The sequence below is a fragment of the Pelodiscus sinensis genome, chromosome 24 (genome assembly GCF_049634645.1).
Source record: "Pelodiscus sinensis isolate JC-2024 chromosome 24, ASM4963464v1, whole genome shotgun sequence".
NCBI lineage: Eukaryota > Metazoa > Chordata > Testudines > Trionychidae > Pelodiscus > Pelodiscus sinensis.
The window spans coordinates 19,860,745-19,881,705 of record NC_134734.1 but is presented as its reverse complement, the minus strand read 5'-3'; the positions used below and the strand labels follow the sequence as shown (position 1 = coordinate 19,881,705).

Genomic DNA, 20,961 nt, shown 5'->3' with positions numbered 1-20,961 from the left:
TCACTTACAGCAAGAAATAAGAACAAGGGAGCTCTACAGCCTAAGCTGAGAGCCAGCTGGCTTTACAGCAGCAAGATGTAGCAGCTCCTCCACAGAGGTCCTAGGTTCAAATCTAACTTCACACAGCTCTGTGGGTGGGGGGAATTATCCTGGCCCTACCCTTTCTGCCTGAGGCTCTGCCCCTTCAGGGGTGCTGACCTAGCCCCCCCCCCCCCCCACACACACACACCCACCTTGCTCCCAGGCCTGCTATGGGGCCCCACTGGCTGTGAGCTTGGATGCATTTGAGTCCACAGCCTGGGGGCTGCAGACCCCCTAATTAGCTTACAGCTCTACAGCTATGAAGTCATTTAGGGAGTAGGACATGAAGGAGGGCTCTTTCCTTGGTTCTGTCACTGGTCTGCTCCAGTCATGCATCGGTAAGTCACCCCCTCCACACACACACGTCGTGCCTCAGTTTCCCCCTCTGTCTGATTTAGTGGGCATGAAGTGATGGCCATTAGACACAGGGTTTACCAACGGCTTTCAGCGCCCCCTGGTTTAGTTTTTAGTGCCCCCCCCCATACAGCTCAACTGGGAAGGGCCGCTCCAGACTGAGGGGAAGCACTGGAAGCAAGGAGGGGCGCCCCATCCCCTGGCGAGTAGAGCTTTCCATGGTACCCCCGGTCTCTAGTTTGGTTGGGAGGTCCCCGCACCCCGAGGACAGGCATGAGCCCAACCCTCCCCCCTGCTCCAGTTAAAAGCATCATTCCTGAGCACGAGTGACAGGCGGCGGGAGGGGGGGGGAGAAGGGGGCGGGCCCCTTTCCTATGGATCGTGGAGCCGCGTTCCTGCTCCGGGTCGCTGAATGGAAGCGCCACTTCGGGTCTCTGGGAAGGGCGCTAAAAATAGCCGCCCCGCGCCGGCTCAGGCTGTGCCAGTCGGTGGGAACCGGCGCCCGCCGCTCAGCGCCCGCCCCGCAGGGCTGCGGCGGGGAGCGGGCCGGACTGAGGGGGCATGCTGGGCGGGGGGGCCGAGGAGGGCCTGGGCGCACTGAATTCCTGCGCGGGGCCGGCTGACGCGCTGGCTCCCGGGGAGAGGGATCGGGCCCCCTCCCGCCTGCCCCTGCCACGCGCGCCCAGCGCCCGCAGGGGTCGCCGCGGTCTCCGGCCCCGCACCCTCCGCGGGCGCCCGCTCCGCTTCCCCGAGGGCGAGGAAGAGGCGTGAGGCCCGGACGGGCGAGGGCCGCTCCGCAGCAGGTAGGCGAGCGCCGGGCACAGCAGCGGGGGCGCCCGGACGGATCCAAAGAGCCAGCCCCGGCCAGGGTGGCAGCAGCCGCCGCGTCCCCCGCAGCCGGCGCCCGCGGAGAGCGGGGCGCAGCGGGACCGAGCCGGCTTTGCGCCTCGCCCGCAGAGCGGCACCTGCCTGGGACCGGAGAGAAGCCGGCTGGACAGCTGTCTGTCCCGGGAGCGTGTCGGTCTGTCCTGCGACCCCACCCCTCCCGCGGAGCTGGGTTCCAGACCGGCAGCTCGGGCGTTCCCCGGTGACCCTTAGTTCAGCGAGGCGTAATCCAGTTGCTATTAACTGTTAGTAATTATGAATCCGTATTATTATTGCATCTGTTTCTTTTCCAGCAATGCAAATCATTCACCTCTCCGTGCCCAGAGCTAGATCGGGGTCCACTCAGGTGCCTTCCCTTGGGGTTCTTATCTGCTGATCCACACCACGCCAGAAATCGGGGTTAGATTTAAAATCGAATCACGTTTTAGTGCCATTAGCTGGTGTGTTGCTTTAAATCCACCTGTTTAATAGAATTATCCTTTGATGTAAATAGGAATTTAAACAGGAACAGAATTATCCTTTGATGAAAAGGTTTTTCGCTTGCAGTATATATCTATCTATCTATATATATATGAGTATGTATATATACACACTCATATACATATACTCACATATATATATATGTGTGTGTGTGTGTGAGAGTATATGTGTGTGTGTGTGTGTGTATATATATAGAGAGAGAGATGTATATGACTGTGTATAGATATATACACAGTCATATACCTATACTCATATACTCATATATATGTATATGAGTATATATATGTATATGAGAAAATATATATATATATATATATATATATATATATGTGAGTATATGAGTGTATTATATATATATATATATATATATATATATATATATATATATATATGTATATGAGTGTGTATATATATACATACATACACACTCATATACATATATATACTCGTATACTCATAAATATATATATATATATATATATATGTATACACACACTCACACACACAACACACACACTCTCTCACTCCATTCAGTAGGTTGCATTCATTCTTATGTGGTTATGTAACCAGACGTGGGTGAAATCTCTTCCTAATTTAGACCAGAATATTTTCTTTCGCTCTCATCTCCCCTAAGAAAATTCATTTACATCGAAAATCCCAAAGCAAACGATCACTGGAAGAATTCTGAGTCCAGTATGTCCCCATCAGACAGTTTCTACACCAAAATCCCCTAGGCAGTTCACCTCTGTAGCAATTTGCCAAAAATGGAACCCTTCCTTTTCCAGTGGCAACCCAAAAATGCCACGCTTTGCGGCAAAGAAGCAATCTGGCTTCCCCCCTCTTTGTTTTCTCCTTTTTCATCCATTGCATGCCTTTATCTTCAGCGTTGCTGCCGGAGCCTTAACGCTTTGTTTCCTAAAGACTTATTGCTCTGCGGGGTTTGGGGGGGATGTTTTTTTTTTCCGACTTCTGAAAAGAGGCTGTGGGGCTTTTACCCAAAAACAAGAGTCTTGTCTTTGAAAGGTTCCAAAAGTGAAATGGTTTTTTATATGTAGACGTCCTACGGGGACAAGCATTGCTAGATTTGACCGAACGGGAGTGTATTTAGCCTGCATCCATGGACAATAAATGATGAAGGGTTTACAGGAGCCCTGAGATGAAATTGCCTGCTTTATTACACCCCAGCATGACATATGGATTTTTCTGATATGATTTAGGGCTCTCGTGGATTTCCTGTGGTGGAGCGCAGAAATGAGAGAGGCAATTTCTCAGTCATTTTCCCACAGCCCTAGATATGGTGAAGGCTGTGTACCAACTGCCTTGAAATTGATACAGTAGCTGGGTTGGCAGGGGTGAGGGTCGCACAGGGAGGGCACTGAAGTCGGACCCAGGAGACCAGAGTTGAATTCATGTCTCTGCTACAGCCTCCCCATGTGACCTTGGTCAAATTGCTTCATCTCTTTGGGGGCCTTAGCTCCCCACCTGGAAACCAGGGATAATTCCCCTGACTCACTAGGTAAGGCGAGAGGCCCTTTGTCATTGTGACGAGTCCAGAGGGATCGTGGGGAGAGTCTCCGTAGAGAGAGGGATATTGTCTAGGATGGTTCAGCTAGAAGTGGGTTCAATCCAGATCGTGTGGTCTTAGGAACCCTGAGCGGTGTCATGAACTCCAGGCGGGGGAAGGGGAAACTCACAGGTGCCCAAGCCCAGTGAAGTCAGGAGAAAGGCCGGGGCTTTGCATGAGGCCCCCAGGTTACCTGTCATGACAGCCCTCTCTCCAGTGAGTGGCCCTGGGGAACCCATAGAAGCGACCGCTCGGGCGAGGGCGGATTACTTATGGCAGAGGCTCCCAATCTGAGGTCCACGGAGCCCTGGTGGTCCATGATAGTACTGCTGGGGGTCCGCGGGCCCAGCACGGGACTTTCCACCAGGCGATTCCCGGGCGGGTCTCGCCGTTCATGACCATCCGTTCTCTGCACTGCCTTTATGCTGGAAAAGGTTGGGAACCACTGACTTCCGGCACCAGGCATAGCTGCCTCTGAGAGCCCGACTCTGCCAGTCTTGCGGGAACAAAGCTGCCTCCAGGGTTGGCTCGGCTAAGGCAGGATTGGGCCCAAAGGTTGAGTTGGGTTTCCTTCGGCAAAGGGGGAAGGAGGAAACAGTCCAGGCTGCCGCCCCAGTGGGCCAGATCCGGGGCGGGTGCAAATCAGCACAGTGCCAGGGACATCACTGGGGTAACACTAATAAGCAACAGCGGAGCATCTGGCCCTCGGATGTCAGTGTCGCTCTGCCCCATTGACACCCGCCGGGGGTCTGACCCACCGACTCCAATTCAGCGACATTGATTTATACCAGCTGGGGGTCGGACTCCATCCTCTCCTTTTGTTTCTAAGGCTGGAGAGCCTCTAAATGAGCCATCAGCATTGCAACACTTAGATGGTAAGATCTCTGGGTCAGGGGGCTGGCTTTTTGCTCTGTGGGTGTATCAGACCTAGCCCCTTGGGGCCCTGACCAGTGTCCCCTCTAATTTTTCCCAATCTCTATAAGGAATACATTTTGTTCTTTGCACCCAAGCATGCATGAATGTGCACCACCCATAGAAATGCAGGCTGCCAGCATTCTGCTAATCCCCTGGGTGATACCTGAATCTCTCCTGGGTGGCCACCCAAGTGCTCAGCTCACAGGGAGCATTGGCTGGGACCCATGATAGACTCCTAAATGCTACTGGGATTAGGGTTGCCAGGTATCTGGTTTTGAACTGGACAGTTCGGTAATTGAGCTTTCTGTCCAGGAAACAAATTGAGAAAATACCGGACATAGAAATATCCCGTATTTTCTAATTAAGTTAGTTTTATTATTATCATGAGTATCAGTACGTAGTTGTGTCCTGCCAGGCAATACGCAGCTACGCAGTAGAGAGGAGGGAGGTGGGGCCAGGGCGGGTGGAATCCCCGGGACTGTGTGCAGGACGGGCAGCACCCCAGGATCTGCGTGTGCCCAGGGCAGCCCCACTCCCCACCGGCCGGTTCCGACCCCCCCCCCCCTCCCCCCCCCGCTCTCCCTGGCAAGCACCGCTCCCCCAGACTCCCTCCCGGCCAGCCCTGCTCACCGCCGGCTGGTTCAGCCCGGCCAGCCGCGCCCCCCCCAGCCCTCTCCTGGCCAGTCCCGCTTCCACCCAACCTCCTCCCAGCCAGCCCTGCTCCCTGCCAGTTGGTTCCCCCCCCCATCTCCCCCGGCCAGCCTGCTCCCCTCCCGGCCAGTCCCCCCCCCCCTCAATCTGAGATCAAGTGTGTCTGATATTTTTTTGAAACCATCTGGTAACCCTAACTGAGATACAACCAGCCACTCAAGAGGCCTTGCAGGAAGCAGTCCCTTGTACAAGCCCCCAGCAAGTAGCAGAAAGACAAAAAATAATAAAATAAGGGACGGGTGGAATCCGACAAGCTTGGTTATATTCGTGGAGGCCTCAACAGGGGCTTGGGTTATTTCGTTCTGGTCCCTGCAGTTTGCTTGCTTCCAGACCTGTGTCCCTCGAGATCCAGGGGAGAGAAACTGATGCACCAGGAGAGCATCTTGTTTCTAAAGCACCATGCAGGTCAATATCTCCTTCGGCGTCTTGGTGGCCAGGGGCTTCTCTGTCAGGGGACACAGGCCAGAATGTTTGTGCTGGCTGCCTCTTTGGTGGGTTGACTCGTTTTCTCTCGCCTGCCTTCTTGGGTCCCTGAAAGGCTGGGTAAAAGAAGAAACGCTTCATAAAAGCACATCATGCTTCGATTCCGATCCACAGCCCACCAAAGGCCATCGAAAGGCTGACACGGACTTGAATGGAGTTTGGATCGGGCCCTTCCATGGCCTTTGGCAGCTGGGTTTTGCAGTGGGCCTCTGAGAGTTAGGAGCCAAGTGGGAGCTGCAAGCACCTAACTCCTCTGGAGTTCTTTGAAAATCCCTTGCCTCCAGCGAGCAATCTCAAAGTGTTTTGCAAAAGGTGGGTGCCTAGCTCTGACCCCTCCAGTCTATAGGTGAGGAAACTGAGGCACAAAGCAGGGGCATGTTTTGACCAAGGACACACAGCAACTCAGGGTAGAGCCAAGAAGTGAACCCAGGAGTCCTGATTCCAGTCCCTTGCAGGATTCCCTTTAAGCTGAGTGCTTGGGTGGCCACCCAGGAAGGATTCAAATGCCACCCAGCTGATTAACAGCCAGCAGTATGTGTTTCTCAGATGGTGCACATCTGCACATACCTCCATGCATAGAACAAAATGTATTCTGCACATAGATGGAAACAATTAGAGGGAACACTGGTCCCTTGCCCCATCCACTATCCAGCATCCCATCCAGCTAGTACAAACCCCCGAAACTATTTTGATCATCAGACCCTCCCTGCTTTAACCACTCATGTGCGCTGCTCGCAGCACTGGTAATGAAGCCCAGGAACGCAGACTTCCTGGCCCATGCTCAAACCATTCTATCCTTGCCCCTCCTCCCTCAGAGAAAGCCCCTGGGGATGCGGGCTTACATCTAGAGCAGTGGCCCCCAACCTTTTCAAGCATACGGCCCCTTTTCCAATCTGTTAAAATGTTACGGATCCCCCCCAAGGGGAGCGGCGGGAAGCAGCAGCCAGCACGTTCCTTGGGCCGTATGGCTCCCTCAGCACCTCCCCCTCCATCTCCTGCCCATCCATGGAGGATACGGCAAGGGGACTATCGTGGCCAAAGGCAGCTCCTGCCCTTTCACTCCACTCTTGGTCGGGCATGGAGCCCTGGGGGAGAAAAAAAAGACAAGGAAAAGAAAAGGGAGGATCGAGCCCACTGTAGGACTAGGGCTATGTCTAAACAACACAAGTCTTCCGGAAAAAGATACGCAAATTGCAAACCACAATTTGCGTATCTTTTTCCATTTCTTTTTACAGAAGCAGCTTTTCTGACATTCGGCCTGTCTCCACTGGGCCAAATGTTGGGAAAAAACCCTTTTTCAGAACATCCCTTCTTCCTCATACAACAAGGATTACAGGGATGCCGAAAAAACGCATCTGCTCTTCCGAAAAAACTTTCCTTGGACGCGGCAGTTTTCCCGGGAGGTATCCCGGAAAAACTTTGCAGTCTAGACGTACCCTGGGAGGGTGAGAGGGCTGGAGCATAAGGTGGCAGGAGGCTGGAGGGTGCTTCTTGGGGTATCAAGATCCCATCTCATGGGCGGGAGGCAGCGAGCGTGCGGCCGGTTGCAAATGGCGAGCCCCAGGAGATGGGTGGAAAATCCCAGTTCTGCAGTGGGCCCGATCCTTACTGGTTTTTTTCCTTCCCTTTCCTAAACTTTCCACGGACACCCCTACAGTACCATCACGGACTTTCCACGAACCATAGGTTGGGAACCGCTGCTCTAGAAGCAGAGAGGACATTGCTGGGTGCCAATAACAAAACAGACAGAGCAGGACACTTGCAAGGGTGTGTCTAGACTGCCTCTGCCGACAGAGAGATGCAGATTAGGCACATTGAAATCTCTAAAGAAGCAGGGATTTAAATATCCTGCACGTCATTCGCATAAAAATGGCCGCTGCTTATTTTCGGCACGGAGCTTTGTCGGAGAAAAGCAGCAGTCTAGAGGCTGATCTATCGAAAAACCAAGCCTTTTCCGAAAGATCCCTTATCCCTTATTTTAAGAGGGATAAGGGATCTTTCGGAAAAGGCTTTATTTTCCGAAAGATCCGCGTCTAGACTGGCGCTTTTTTCCAGCAAAACTCCATGCCGAAAAAACGTGGCAGCCATTTTAATGCTAATGAAGCGGGGGAGATTTAAATCCCCGCTTCATTAGCAATTGTGATACGTCTAATTTGCATCCCTTTTCCGAAAAAAGGATGCAATCTAGACGTCGCCCTCGTGAAATGAGGTTTGCACAATCTTTCGAAAAAGGCTTTATTTTTCGGAAGATCAGACTCTAGACCATTTTTTTCTGACAAAGCTCCATGCCGAAAAAAGCGGCGGCCATTTGTATGCAAATGACGCACAGGATATTTAAATCTCCGCTTCATTAGCAATTTCGATGTGCCTAATCCGCATCTCTCTGTCGGCAGAGAGGTGCAGTCTAGACACACCCTTGGAGCGGGTTAGCGGGCGGCTCCGTCATCGTCTTCCAGATGACACAGGATTTCAGGGTCCTCTCCCCAGCTTTGCAGTTCTGCACATGGATGGGTTTGGAAGGGACACTTTCCCCGAGTTAAGCATTGCAAGCTGCGCCAGGGTTTTCTCAAAATGAACGCTCCGTTGGCTTGGAGGGAAGGGCCATCCTTTCTAATATTCGTAATTTGAAAGATTATAGGCCAGGTTTCATGCGACAGCTAGATATGGAGCGACTCAGCGAGAAGAAGGCAGCTGGAGATTAGGTAGATCGATCGCTATGAAGATTAGAGGCGAAGGCGGAGATGTTTTAAGTTGCCGACAGTATTTGGATGCTCGTGTTAGATTCATTAGGAATTGACCATCCGAATCGCACAGAAAACGCCGGCCTATCTATTTTCTCCTCTCTCAGGAGCTGAGCTGGCTTTCTCCGACGTCTCTCCAGGTCCAGCCAGCCACACAAATTGTCCTGGGTAGCATTTGTTACTAGAGCCCTGTGCGGATACAAAATTTGTATCCGCATCTGGATCTGGAAAAATGAGCCGCAGATATCCACAGCCACGCTGGCGGATTCCAGTGGCTATCCAGCAGATATAAAGCGGATCTCTGCAAATGGGCAGGGTTCTCGACACAAAATTTGTATTTGCCTCCCCATCCACAGCTGCAAAAACACGTTGTGGCTCCCCACGGATACAAAACGAGTCGCCGCAGATTTGCAGGGCTCTATTAAGGACCCTGTCCAACCCTAGCTCAGAGGACTGAGCTATTTCGGGGTGGGGCTAGGCTGAGAGGGGGCTTCTGAGAAGGGTTTGAGAAGGTTACTTGAAAATGACCATTCCTCTGCCAGCATCTGACCTGGCCAAAAGTGTGTTCAGGACACAAGCCCTGAGAGTCGACCCCTCCCAGGGTGGCACTGATGCGGTGAAACAAGGCAGCTCTCCGATAGCACAGGCTGGGATCTCAGGGAGAGCTGGCGCTTCAGCCATTGGCGAAATTAAAACTCCACTTCCAAAGAAACGCGACTCCCCGTCCGCCGCCGAATCATCCACGTGAAAATCTCCTTAAACAAGCAGAAACACTGTCTGCCGCTGCCGCATTTACACACGCGCACGGCGCGGTGTGCTCCCCTCTTCTTTCCCGTGCTCCTTCTTTGCACGCGTCGCACGCTGGATCACATGGGCCCTTCTTACACGCCCCCAAAGGATGGCGGCAATGCCCGGCTCTGCCACCGACTCCCTGGGTGACCTTGGTAATGTCACAGTGGAGCAGCTTTTCAAGCCCTCTGCTCCCGGTGTAACTACTTTACCCACTTGGTTCCCATGCTGTGCTCAGGACCCAGGATCCTGGCTCGCAGTCGCCTTCTCTAGCCATTGGACAACACTCCCTAGTGCTTTAGAATAGGAAGTGAAGACACGCCTGTTGTGTCTAGCTCAGCCTCCCTCCCCGCTGGATTTAGCAAGAAGAGGGCTACGGGAGGTGAGGCCTTCAGAGACGAACATCCCCCATGGAGACACACACACCACTTCGGGCAGAGGTCTCCTCTCTAAGCCATCGCCCAAACCCATCCTGCTTCGCTTGCTACCCAATGCCACATGCTACAATAGGGGCAGGCCGGATATGGCCCGTGGGCCGCATTCGGCCCACCAAGCCTTTGAATCTGGCTCACAGCCTGCCCCGCTGGGGCCCACAGGCAGCTGGCTGCTCCATGTGGCTTTCAGCACCACATGTGAAGGGGGAGGGCTTTGTGTGCTGCCTCCACCCCCTGTACAGTCTCTCAGCTCCCATTGGCCAGCTGCTGAGAGGCACATGGACCAACCAGATGCTTTGAGTGGCCTGGGGCTGCAGCAGGCAGGGAACCTGCTTGCGGGTCCTGCTGGGCTGCTGGCTGGGAGCCACCTAGATGATTGTCTCCCAGCCAGAGCCAGCATCTGGCACCCCCTCCCCCCACCGCACCCCAACTCCCTGCCCCAGGCTACCACCCCCTCCTGCCCCAGATCACCACTCAAAACCTCTGCACCTGCTCCCTCCCAGACCTTACATCCCCTCCTACACCCCTCTTCTAGACCAGAAGCCTCTCCTGCACCCATATCCCTTCCCAGACCCCGTACCCTAAACCCCTGCCCCGAATCACAGCCCCCTCCTTCAGCCAAACTCCATCTCAGACCCCCCCCTGCACCCTAGTCCTCTACCCCAAGCTCCCTTCTGCACCCCTCCTCCGTCCCAGACCCCGCACCCCCTCCACAGACATGCGGCTCTTGACCACTTGCCAAAATCTTGGAGTGCCCCCCCCCCAAACATTATTGCCCACCCCTGGGCTACAACCACAGGCTGCTGAGGCCTCTGACGGGGACAGCTCCGAGCAGCCTGAGTGGGCGCCATTCATCTGCAGCGCTCTGTGTCCATGATTCAATCAGGCCCTGGCTCCTGGGGCACCGGGTTAGGCACTGGCGCCAGCTTCTGATGATTTGTAGGATGCTGCTTGTTCATTAGCCCTGCTAATTAGCTGTCCCTGTCTTCCTTTTCCCTGGCCATGCCTCTTTATTTCTCCTCTTCTGGGCCCCCGTTTCTCTCTTCCTCCCCTGCCTTTCCCCATCGCTCCTTCCCGCGTCCCTTCCCCCTGCCTTCCCCGACCCTCAGCTCTTATTCTTTCCACCTGTCGCATTCTTCCTCTCCCTGCGCTCTCTTCCCCGTCCCCCCAGCCCCGTTCCCTGCTTTGCCCCTCTTGCCTCTCCTGTGCCCCGTGCGGACCAGGCGGACGGAGTGGCTGGGCCCTTCGGAGGAGCTGCGGCCTCTCCGTGTCTCAAAGGGTCCGGCACAGAGGACTTTGGGGAATCTGCTTTTATTCCAAGCTGGCAGCTTGCCCTGAACCAGAGCCCTCGGGAAGCCAACCTGCCACAGCCCCGTTTCCGTTGGCCCCAGGCCGGCAGCACCGATAGCCACTGTGTGACCTCACCCGCGACATCTCAGGCGCAGTAGGCAGGAAGCAGCCCTTTCCTCGTGCCCCTCCAGCTGGCAACTCCCCAGCTGCCAGGCAGAAGAGGCTGGGGGCGGCAGGGTGGGGGGGGGGGGAGGAATGTGCTCACCAGCCAGACTCCTTTTGCTTTGTTAACTTGTTTTGTTCCGCCCCCCAGAGCGGAATTAATTACCCTTTTCCACGCGGGCGCCAGCTGGTAGGGTTTTCAGGCAGGCGGGGATGGAGAGCCAGATCTGCCAGTGCCGGGCGACGTTTTGCTCGGCATGTGAGCTGAGCGTTTAACTCTCCCGCGGCCGGCGTGTGGCGCTGGGGGAGCATCGCTCTGGCAAGACGAGAATGGAGCTGGGAAGCAAAAGCAGGCCAGGCTGTGCTACATAAGATCGGCCCAATGGGGTCAGACCACAGGGCCATCTCGCCCAGCCTCCTGTCTTCCGACAGCGGCCGATGCCCGGTGTCCCAGAGGGAATGAACAGAGCAGGGGATCAGCAAGGGATCCTCCTCTGTCCTCACACATGGAGCTTCTGGCAAACAGAGCATGGGGTCATGCAAAGAGCCACCCACAGACCTTTCCCTCCACGAAGGAATCGAATTCATGTTGAACCCCATTGTAGTTCGGGCCTTCACAAGATCCCCTGGCAATGAGTTCCGCAGGTTGACTGTGCATTAGGTGAAGAAGGAACCTAGCACCACCTAGGTCTAGGCTTGGATTAAGGGACAGTGCATTCAGCTACACTTGAGCTGAGCAGGACAATGTCCCATCTGCCATGCATGCAGGATGACTCAGGCAAACCTGGAGTCGATTCCCAGCTCTGCTCCTGGGCTGCTAGAGGATCTTGGGTGCTGCCCCGTGCCTCCGTTTCCCCATCTGCAAAATGGAGGGGTGATGGTCCTAAAGTTAGGGATTCATCTCGTCTGGATTGCTCTATTGCTGCCCCTTCTCTGACACACCGAGTGGGAGGAAGGTGGGTTTTCCTGCCCTAGGAATGGCTGAATTCCCACCTGCTTTGGTCTTTGTTCCCTGGGAAATCTGAATTTTGCAGCAGGAGTGAGAAGGAAGGGGGGGGGGACTGCAAACCAGGCACACCCCTGCCAGTGGTCCCACTTCAGCACTGGGCCAATATTACAGCACAGAGCAACAACCGTGGGAAGGCCCGGTGTCTGCCAACAGGGGGTAAGCGGGGCGGGCTATTGCCTCTGAGCCTGGTGAGTCAAAAGGGCCTGGGGCCCTTTAAATTACCGCTGGAGTGTGGGGCTGCATGCTCCGGGCGGCGCTAAGGGCTGGGGGTGTGGCATGGTGCTCCAGGTGGCGCCGAGGGCTGGCTACCCAGGCCCCGCCCCTTCCACCAGAAGCCATGCCCCTTCTGGGCGCACGGCACTGAGGCCCCGCCTCCCACCTTATCCAGGGGTGCAGTGTGGCTGTCGGGGAAAGATGTGAAACAGAGGCTGTATCCCACAAAGGCCTTCAAAATCCCAGGGCACTTCTTAGCCAGGCCCAATTTCAATATGAACAAGGAGAGTCTGTCTGCTTAACCCCACCTCTTGGCCAGCGTCACTGCCTGTCCTAATTGCTGTGCAGCCTGGGCATATGCCATTACATTTCTGCCTCACCACCTCCCCGCAGAAGTGGCTGCACTTCCGTGTTGGGTGACTGATCCCTGAACAGTGGTGCTGTGAGGCTGTTAAACAGCTCCCATGTTCCACCCCAGAGCAGGCTGCATTTCAGTGCCTGCTGAGTAATCCCCGTGGAGTGTAGCTGCACCTTTGAAGCAGCGGCCATGCTGCCCCCCCCCCCGAACTTGCTGCATGATGGAGCAGCTGTCCCACAACTCCCGTGTCCCACCCCAGAGCTGGCTGCATGTCAGTGCTGGGCGAGCAACCTTTTTGCACCGTGGCTATGGGCTATTAAGCAGCTGCCCGCCAGCGCTGGCTGTGCGTCAGTAGTGGTTGTGTGACCTCACTGCAGCGTTGCTGTGTGGCTGTTAAACAGCTCCCACGTTCCACCCCAGAGCAGGCTGCATTTCAGTGCCTGCTGAGTAATCCCCGTGGAGTGTAGCTGCACCTTTAAAGCAGCGGCCATGCTGTCCTTCCCCCCAGAACTTGCTGCATTTAGCGTGGGGTGAGCATTTCCTGTGCAGCATGATGGAGCAGCTGTCCCACAACTCCCGTGTCCCACCCCAGAGCTGGCTGCATGTCAGTGCTGGGCGAGCAACCTTTTTGCACCGTGGCTATGGGCTATTAAGCAGCTGCCCGCCAGCGCTGGCTGTGCGTCAGTAGTGGTTGTGTGATCTCACTGCAGCGTTGCTGTGTGGCTGTTACACAGCTGCCGTGTTCCACCCCAGAGCAGGCTGCATTTCCTCACCGGCTGGGTCATCGGTGAGATGCCTGGTCGTGCAGCTATTACCCAGCTGCTGTGCTGCAGCGTTGGCAGGGGCGGATGGTGTGCGTGGCGCTGGACGGTGCTGCAGCGGTGTACGGTTCCATGATGCTCTCTCTTTCTCTCTCTCTCTGCAGGGAGGTGCAGTGCTTGTGTCATGCCCCGCCTCGCTGCCCGCAAGCCCAGCTTCCCGCCACGAGACCGCCCGGCCCCAGGCTCCGCCTGGCGATGAGCGAGCTGGCCGCCATGCCGCACGCGGAGGGGAGCGCCCTGCTGAAAGCCGTGGGGCAGGGCAAGTTCCGCCTCACCCGCCTGCTGCTGGAGGGCGGGGCCTATATCAACGAGGGCAACGCCCAGGGCGAGACCCCGCTCATCGCCGCCTGCCGGGCCCGCTACGACGACCCGCACAACAAGCCCCGCATGGTGCGCTACCTGCTGGAGAACGGCGCCGACCCCAACATCCCCGACAAGACCGGCAAGACGGCCCTGATGCACGCCTGCGCCGACCGGGCCGGGCCCGCGGTGGCTTCGGTCCTGCTGCAGCACGGCGCCGATCCCAGCGCCAGGGACTACTCCGGAGCATCGGCCCTGGTGTACGCCATCAACCGGGGCGACCGGGAGACCCTGCAGGTGCTGCTGGACGCCTGCAAGGCCCAGGGCAAGGAGGTGATCATCATCACCACGGATACGTCCCCCTCGGGCACCAAGAAGACCAAGCAGTACCTGAATTCGCCCCCCTCCCCGGGGCTGGAGGAGAAGTCGCCCGCCCTGTGCATGTCCCCCTCCGACATCGAAGTCAAGACCACCCAGTCGCCCGGGGCCAGCGAGAAGGAGGAGGAGAGGGACGTCTTCAACTTCACCATGGCCACCCGGCTGAGCTGCCCCCTGCCGCCTCCTGCCAAGGGGCTGGAGGGGGAGGCCTCCTCAGAGCAGCGGTCGTCGGCCCCACCGCCCAAGGGCCGGCCCAGGCAACTCAAGAGACTCAACTCAGAGCCGTGGGGCCTGGTGGCGCCCTCAGCCTTGGCCGCCTCCCTTGCGGAGAAGGCCCGGACGCCGGAGGAGAGGCTCACGGCCGAGGTGAACAGCCTGAGCATCACCAGGAGGAGCCTGCTGTCGCGGAGACACAGCATCGAGGGCCAGGAGCCTTCCGGTTTCAAGATGGCCGCCCCCCAGGGCTCCGAGGAAGAGGCCCCAGGGTCGGAGGCAGCCTGGGCCGAGAGGGTTCACTTCAGCCACCTCCACCAGCCTCTCTCGCGGCGCCACACGGCCCCCGAGGCCCAGGAGAGCGGGGTGGCTCCGGCGCCCGGCCTGCGGAGCACGGTGCACCCTAAGCTGACCCGCATGGAGCACTGCGAGTCGGACGTGCACCTCTGCCCGGACTCCATCCCCGGCTCCCCCGATTCAGGCCGCATCTCCCTGGAGAGGAGGAAATACAACGCCTCCCCGCTGAGCCTGCCGGCCAGCTCCTCCCGGGAGTCGCTGGAGAGCATCCCCAGCGCCGTGTCCCCCATGACGGGGCGGCGCCGCTCCCCGGGGCTGCTGGAGCGGAGGGGATCGGGGACCCTGCTCCTGGATCACATCGCCCACACCCGGCCCGGCTTCCTGCCCCCCCTCAACATCAACCCCCACCCTCCCATCCCCGACATCCGGGCCAACGGCCGGCCCCCCTCGCCCGTGCACCGGGGGCTCATCCCCATGGCTCCCAGCTCGCCCAAAGCGAAGAAGAAGCTGCTCCGGAGGCACTCCATGCAAACGGAACAGATCAAGCAGCTGGTCAACTTCCAGAACCTGCTGGCCCAGGGCGACCCGGCCACTTAAAGGGACAGAAGCCCCAACAAGGGAAAGGAGAAGACGAGGCCTCGATTTATTCTAGCCCCATCCCATTCACTGCCGCTGGAGCGGGAGATGGAGCTGGAGACTCCCCCATCCCATCTCTCCCGCCCCACGTGGGGTGGCGAGCCCATCGTGTCTGGGTTGTGTGTATCCCCCGCCCTGCTGTGCACTAGTGGTTTTATCCTAGCGATGGGCCGGGCCCCGGGGCCAGGGCATCGGCCCGGAACAGGAGCGCTCCGGCGCTGGGCCAGGCCCCGCCGTGGTGGAGGCACCGAGGCCGCAGCGTGGCAGTGGAAATCCCCGCCCCCAAGTGGAATCACCCGTGACTGTGCCACGTGGCCACAGGGCACCCGGAGTCCTACGGGAAACGTGGCCTCCGTTGGGGGTGGGACGACAACGGCGTCTACCGGCTGCTCCCTCCTCCGTCTGGCATCTAGGAGGGACACGCGTGGGCCCCGTCCCCTTCCAGACACGGGCTGGAGATGCCAAGGCCGGGGAAGAGAAAGCGAATGAAAGTGCGATTTGGGGGCAAGCGCAGGAGCGTGGCCGTCGGAAGTTTCTTCCAGTTTACGGCAGAGGTTTGTGCCTGGTCCAGGTCCCCCCACACGTGCTGCTCCCTGCAATATGGTATTTATTCGTGTGAACGCCAGCTGGACACCTGGGTTCGCTCCCCGCCTCCGGGGCTGGGCAGCAGGGTCTGATGAGCGCAATTAAGGGAGACCAAGGGCAGCGTCTTCATAAAGGCCTAGTGATTTGTGACGCCCAAACTGTTCTTCGGACTCTGACGAGCACTCGCCCACTGGAAGTCAAACCCCTTGGAGGCCTCTCAGGTGGGAGCGCGGAGCTATTTTCGGCACGGGGCTCTCGTCCCAGCTTCGGGAGAGAGAGTGTTGTCTAATGGTCTGGGCATGAAGGACTCTCGGGTTTCTGCCTGTCTCTGCCGCTGATGCGCTGGGTGATGCCAGACCAGTGATGCTTCCGCTCTGTGCCTCAGTTTCCCCATCCTGTCAAATGGGGGGTAATGATACCGACCTGTGTCTGTAAAGCGCTTTGAGATCCCGGGACCCGAGGCGCTATAGAAAGGCTACGTCCTCTTCGTTATTTAGTTAGCATTCGGTCTGTGGCAGAGCCACGCCCGTAGACCAAGCAATATGACCGGGAACGCACAAGAAGTTATCCCCAATGTCTGGTGAGAGGGCTGGGATAAACCATCTAGGCCCAGGGGGAGGAACTGAGCAAAGCATCACCAAGCAGAAGAGAAACCGTTTCTGGGCCCGTCCGAACCTCGCTCTGTAATGCTAGCCCCGCCCCCCAGCGCAGACATGAGTTACCCTGATTTTCCACCAGGGGCGCTGTGCGGCGTGGGCCTGCGGCACAGCCGTACCTTGTCAGGGCAAGAGATTTGCACCGGCTCAGTGGCAGCGGTGCAAACAAACCCCATTGCAGACAAGGCCTTAAGCCCGTTTGTCAAAGGTATTTAGGTGCCTCACTCCCAGCAGGAAGATCTGGCCCCTAGATACCAAGTGATGCTGCTGCACCATGCTCAGGTTTCCTTGCACATTACTGAGCAATGCTGCGAAGTCCGAGTTAACTAAAGGAGTTCACGTTTGCACAGGTCTCCCGATAAGCACAAGGAGACTGAAATCAAGGCCCTCTACTCTGCAGACCTCCCCTCCATCCCCCACTCAGCTCCCTCTTCTGTTCGCAGAAATACGCTTCTAGTCCTAGTGGCAGCTAAGCCAACCTTCCCTGATTGGTGTGTATCTTATCCAGTGTGGCCTGAGCCAGTCTTTAGACAGCCTACAATGCTCATGCGAAGAGATGTGAACATATCCCAGTTGTGTGTTGACTCTGAACCCTACTGAAGGCCAAATAGACAACAACATTGTTAGCTAGTTCACTGCTGATTTTAGCGGAACTGTTGCACTGCAATTAGCATCTCACAATTCCCAATTATATCCCCAGGTACCGAAAGCCCCAAACTGCTCCTAGTTCAACTGGTACCATGCTTCCACTCCCACCTCCTTCCCCAATTGCTCTCAGTAAGCACTTAACCCTTTTTTGTTACAAAATTCTGCAGCGCACTGAAAAGGAAGGGCCAAATTCGTGGTTTGTGTTAATCGGTGTCTCACTTTGACTGTGACATCGCCTGAGAATTTGAGCTTAAAATTATAGGGGCAGCATCTGATTAAATTAGCCAGCGGAATAGCTAGCCTACTGTATCTCATGCTTGCCTGCATTAGCCACTGCCATGCTTAGTTTAATAGAAACCTTATTAATTCCGTGTGTCTGATGCTGTTCTGGGATTTCTAGTTTCCTGCAGAATCCAGGGCCTTTTGCTGCAGGGTATGGGGCTAGTTTGCTGCAGATACATGAGGCCTTCATACAGCTTGTGAGTACGGTTTCAGATCTGTATCTCTAGAGCCCTGCATGGATACAAACCTTAACAAGCAAGGATCAGGAGACACGCCCACCCCGCCCCGCCCCTTTTTCTGTGCCTAGGGTAGCACAAGCACAATGCTGCCCCCTGTTGGCCAAATGCACAAACTGCAGGGGGGAGGTTTCTTACTGCAGGCTTCTTTCGAAAGAAGCTTTTTTCGGAAGAGATCTTTTTTCTGAAAGGCTGTGTCCAGACTCAGGGGTTTTTTCGGGAAAAGTAGCCTTTTTCCGAAAAAACTTCCCCTGCGTCCAGACTCAAGCCGCGTTCTTTCGAAATTAAATCGAAAGAACGCGGCTTTTCTTTCGATGGCGGTAAACCTCATTTCACGAGGAAGAACACCTTCTTTCGAAAGTTCCTCTTTCGAAAGAAGGCGTTCTTCAATGTAAATAGGGCTTCTTCGAAAGAGAGCATCCAGACTCACTGGATGCTTTCTTTCGAAAAAGCAAGCCGCTTTTTCGAAAGTTCAATGTGCAGTCTAGACGCTCTCTTTCGAAAGAGGCTCTTTCGAAAGTATCTTTCGAAAGAGGCTCTTTCGAAAGAGGCTTGCAGTCTAGACATAGCCAAAGAGAGCATCCACAATGCAAAAGTGCATCAAAAAAGCGATCTGATTTTTCAAAAGAGAGCGTCCAGACTGAATGGATGCTCTCTTACGTGTAAGCTAGGATTTCTATGGGTGGAATGGCCACCAGGGCACCTGTGCGTTGTCCTCTTTCCTCTTCTTCCAAAAGAAATCCCTCTTCGCTGTCCACGCACTTTTTTTGTGAAAGAGCTCTTTTGGAAAAAGGCTTCTTCCTCGTAGAATGAGGATTACCAATGCCGGGAAAACCCTGCCGTTCTTTTGATTTTCTTGCAGAAGAACGCAATTGCAGTGTGGGCGTAACTCAAGTTTTGTCGGAAAAACGGCTGCTTTTCCGACAAAATTGTAGTGTAGACATACCCTCGGAGTTCTCTTACAGCTTACCTACTACATTCTAATCCACATCCATATCCACAAAAATGAGCTGTGGATACCCACATCTACATCCCAGATGCAGATACCCACATCTACATCCCAGATGCAGATACGGATGGATATAAAGTGGCTAGCCATAGACTTGCAGGGATTAATGTATCTGGGACAATGGTGGGGGTTGAATGTGGGGTTTTCAGTCAGCTGGTTAGAAGGCTACAGTTCAGCTGTGGAATTTGGAACCAAATTCACATCGCAGTGTCAAAGGCCATGAAAACTGGATGGAGCCCATCTGTCTGCAGCATAGATGTGGGTATAAAGCACTGATGAGTGTCCATGCAAAGTATGTCCCTGCTACAATGCCACTTAAGGAGTGGACCTGGGTGGGACTTTTTCCACAATACAGTTTTTCCATAGGAAAGGACTGATCCGTCCAAACCACTATGTCCCACAGGAATATGTCAGTTTCATCAACGTTTTCATTGAAAACCATGGAAACGACGTCCCATTTCGGCCGCCTCGGAACGAAACGTTCCCAGTGTTCCGCTCCGACGGACGTTTCCTTTGGCAGCCGAGCTTAGTGTCCCGCTTTTAACTTTTCAGAGGTCAGCGCGGAAATGGAATGTTTCCAATGTACCAACATAGAAATAACAACAAGGAGTCCTGTGGCACCTTATAGACTAACCGATTTATTGGAGCATAAGCTTTCGTGGGCAAAGACCCACTTTGTCAGATGCATGTAGTGGAAATTCCAGAGGCAGGTATAAATATACAAGCATAAGAAAGGAGTTCCAATCAAGAGTAAGGCTAGAGATAAGGAGGTCCATTCATTATACCTGCCTCCGGAATTTCCACTACATGCATCTGACGAAGTGGGTCTTTGCCCACGAAAGCTTATGCCCCAATACATCTGTTAGTCTAGAAGAGGCCACAGGACTTCTCAATGTTCTTGCAGCTTCAGACTAACACGGCTACCCCTCTGATACTCAACACAGAAATATCCACCAAAAAGATTTGGGCCGGGGGAGCTTTTGGGTTTGCAACAAAACAAGGCTGAGATTTCGGGATTCCATTTGGGAGAAGAAAAATGTTGACATTGCAAAAGGATGGGAAATCCCAGAACCCACCAGATGCCATCTTTAGCCCATGTGGTAGCCGTGCCTGCGTTGAGCACTGGAAGTCATGGTTCTCAATCCCTCATATCTGCCAAATGGCAGCTGTCACATGTCACACACACATGCCCTGGACAGAGCCACTGAGGAATTTGTAACCAAACCCAGCTGATGAACCCTTTAACAAGCAAGGATCCTGAAAGGAGCCGGCTCCGTCCCTTTTTCTGTGCCTAGGGCACACGCACAATGCTGCCCCCTGCTGGCCAAATGCACAAACTGTGGGGTGGTGGTTTCCTACCTAGAAGTTGTCTTACAACTTACCTACTAAGTTCCAGTTCAGTCATACTCCAGCCTCAGGAGCCAAATTAGGGACCAGCATTCCCGAGGAGAGCCACAGTAGTGTGAATTCATTGCTCCATTCACTATAGGGACATGACATATATCTATGATGCACACAGCCAAACGACTGGCCAAGTAGTAGTATTTTATCAGCTACAATTGGTTAATAACATAGTAAAAGCATCCTGATTGGTTCACTCCGAAGCCGCAGGAGACATATTAAAGAGCCAGTTGAAGCTCGCAGGCATCTGTCTGAGTATCACTGACCTATGGGGACAAAAAATTTTCACACAAGGAACTGATTTCTCTATGTATGTCTGTGTATGTGTGTGTGTGAGAAAGTGAGAGCGCAAGAGTCACTTCTACACTCCCCTCCTCCCCCAAGGGATAGTAAAGGCAGCAGCAGGCAGTGTTCTCTCTAATTTTTCCCCATCCCTGTGCAGAATAAATTTTGTTATGTGCACCAAAGGCTGTGTGGATGTGCACCACCAGGAGAAATACCTGGTGCCACCTACAGGCACTTTGCTAATCAGCTGGGCAGCATTTGAATCTCTGGGTGGCTGCCCAAGCGCTCATCTTACAGGGAACATGGGCCGTAGGGAATGTTTTGTTTTAAGTCAGTTGTGGATAGCAACGCATAGATGGGTCAGAACTGGATCCATTTCTCAGCTCATTCCCCAGATTGTAGAGCTGTGGCTGAAACCCACATGGCCTGTCCCTTTGGGTTTTGCTAAATCAGTACCCAACGGAGGAGGGGTGGTTGGACTGAAACAATTTACGGGGGTGTTTGTATGGCTTTATCTAGTAGCCAGTGAGGAATATTCCTAAGTATTGGGTGGCATGGGTGGTGCACGACACCAATCGGAAACAAGGCAGTGCCTGGGTCATCAGCAGGATCAAATGATTTTCCATAGCATCTCACCAGAACTCAAAGCTATTTGCAATAGAGAGAGGCCTGACATGCTGCCAGTTCTGGGGAGGAGCATGGCAACAGGGCTGCACAGCCAAGCAAAGAGGAAGACTGACCAATA

General features: G+C 54.9%; 1 protein-coding gene across 4 annotated transcripts; it reads left to right on the top strand.

The window, feature by feature from the left end:
* The first annotated feature begins 817 nt into the window (after positions 1-817).
* ANKRD34A (ankyrin repeat domain 34A) lies at positions 818-20,398 on the top strand. Of its 4 annotated transcripts, none has more exons than XM_075907789.1 (3): positions 818-1,238; positions 1,614-1,666; positions 13,395-20,398. In XM_075907789.1, exon 3 carries the CDS (start codon positions 13,486-13,488, stop codon positions 15,073-15,075), a length of 1,590 nt encoding a protein of 529 aa, XP_075763904.1. In that variant the 5' UTR covers positions 818-1,238; positions 1,614-1,666; positions 13,395-13,485; the 3' UTR covers positions 15,076-20,398. The 4 variants fall into 4 exon arrangements, with proteins under 4 accessions (XP_075763904.1, XP_075763903.1, XP_075763902.1 ...); XM_075907788.1 differs by having other exon boundaries at positions 1,614-1,719; XM_075907787.1 differs by lacking the exon at positions 1,614-1,666.
* The last annotated feature ends 563 nt before the right edge of the window (positions 20,399-20,961 follow it).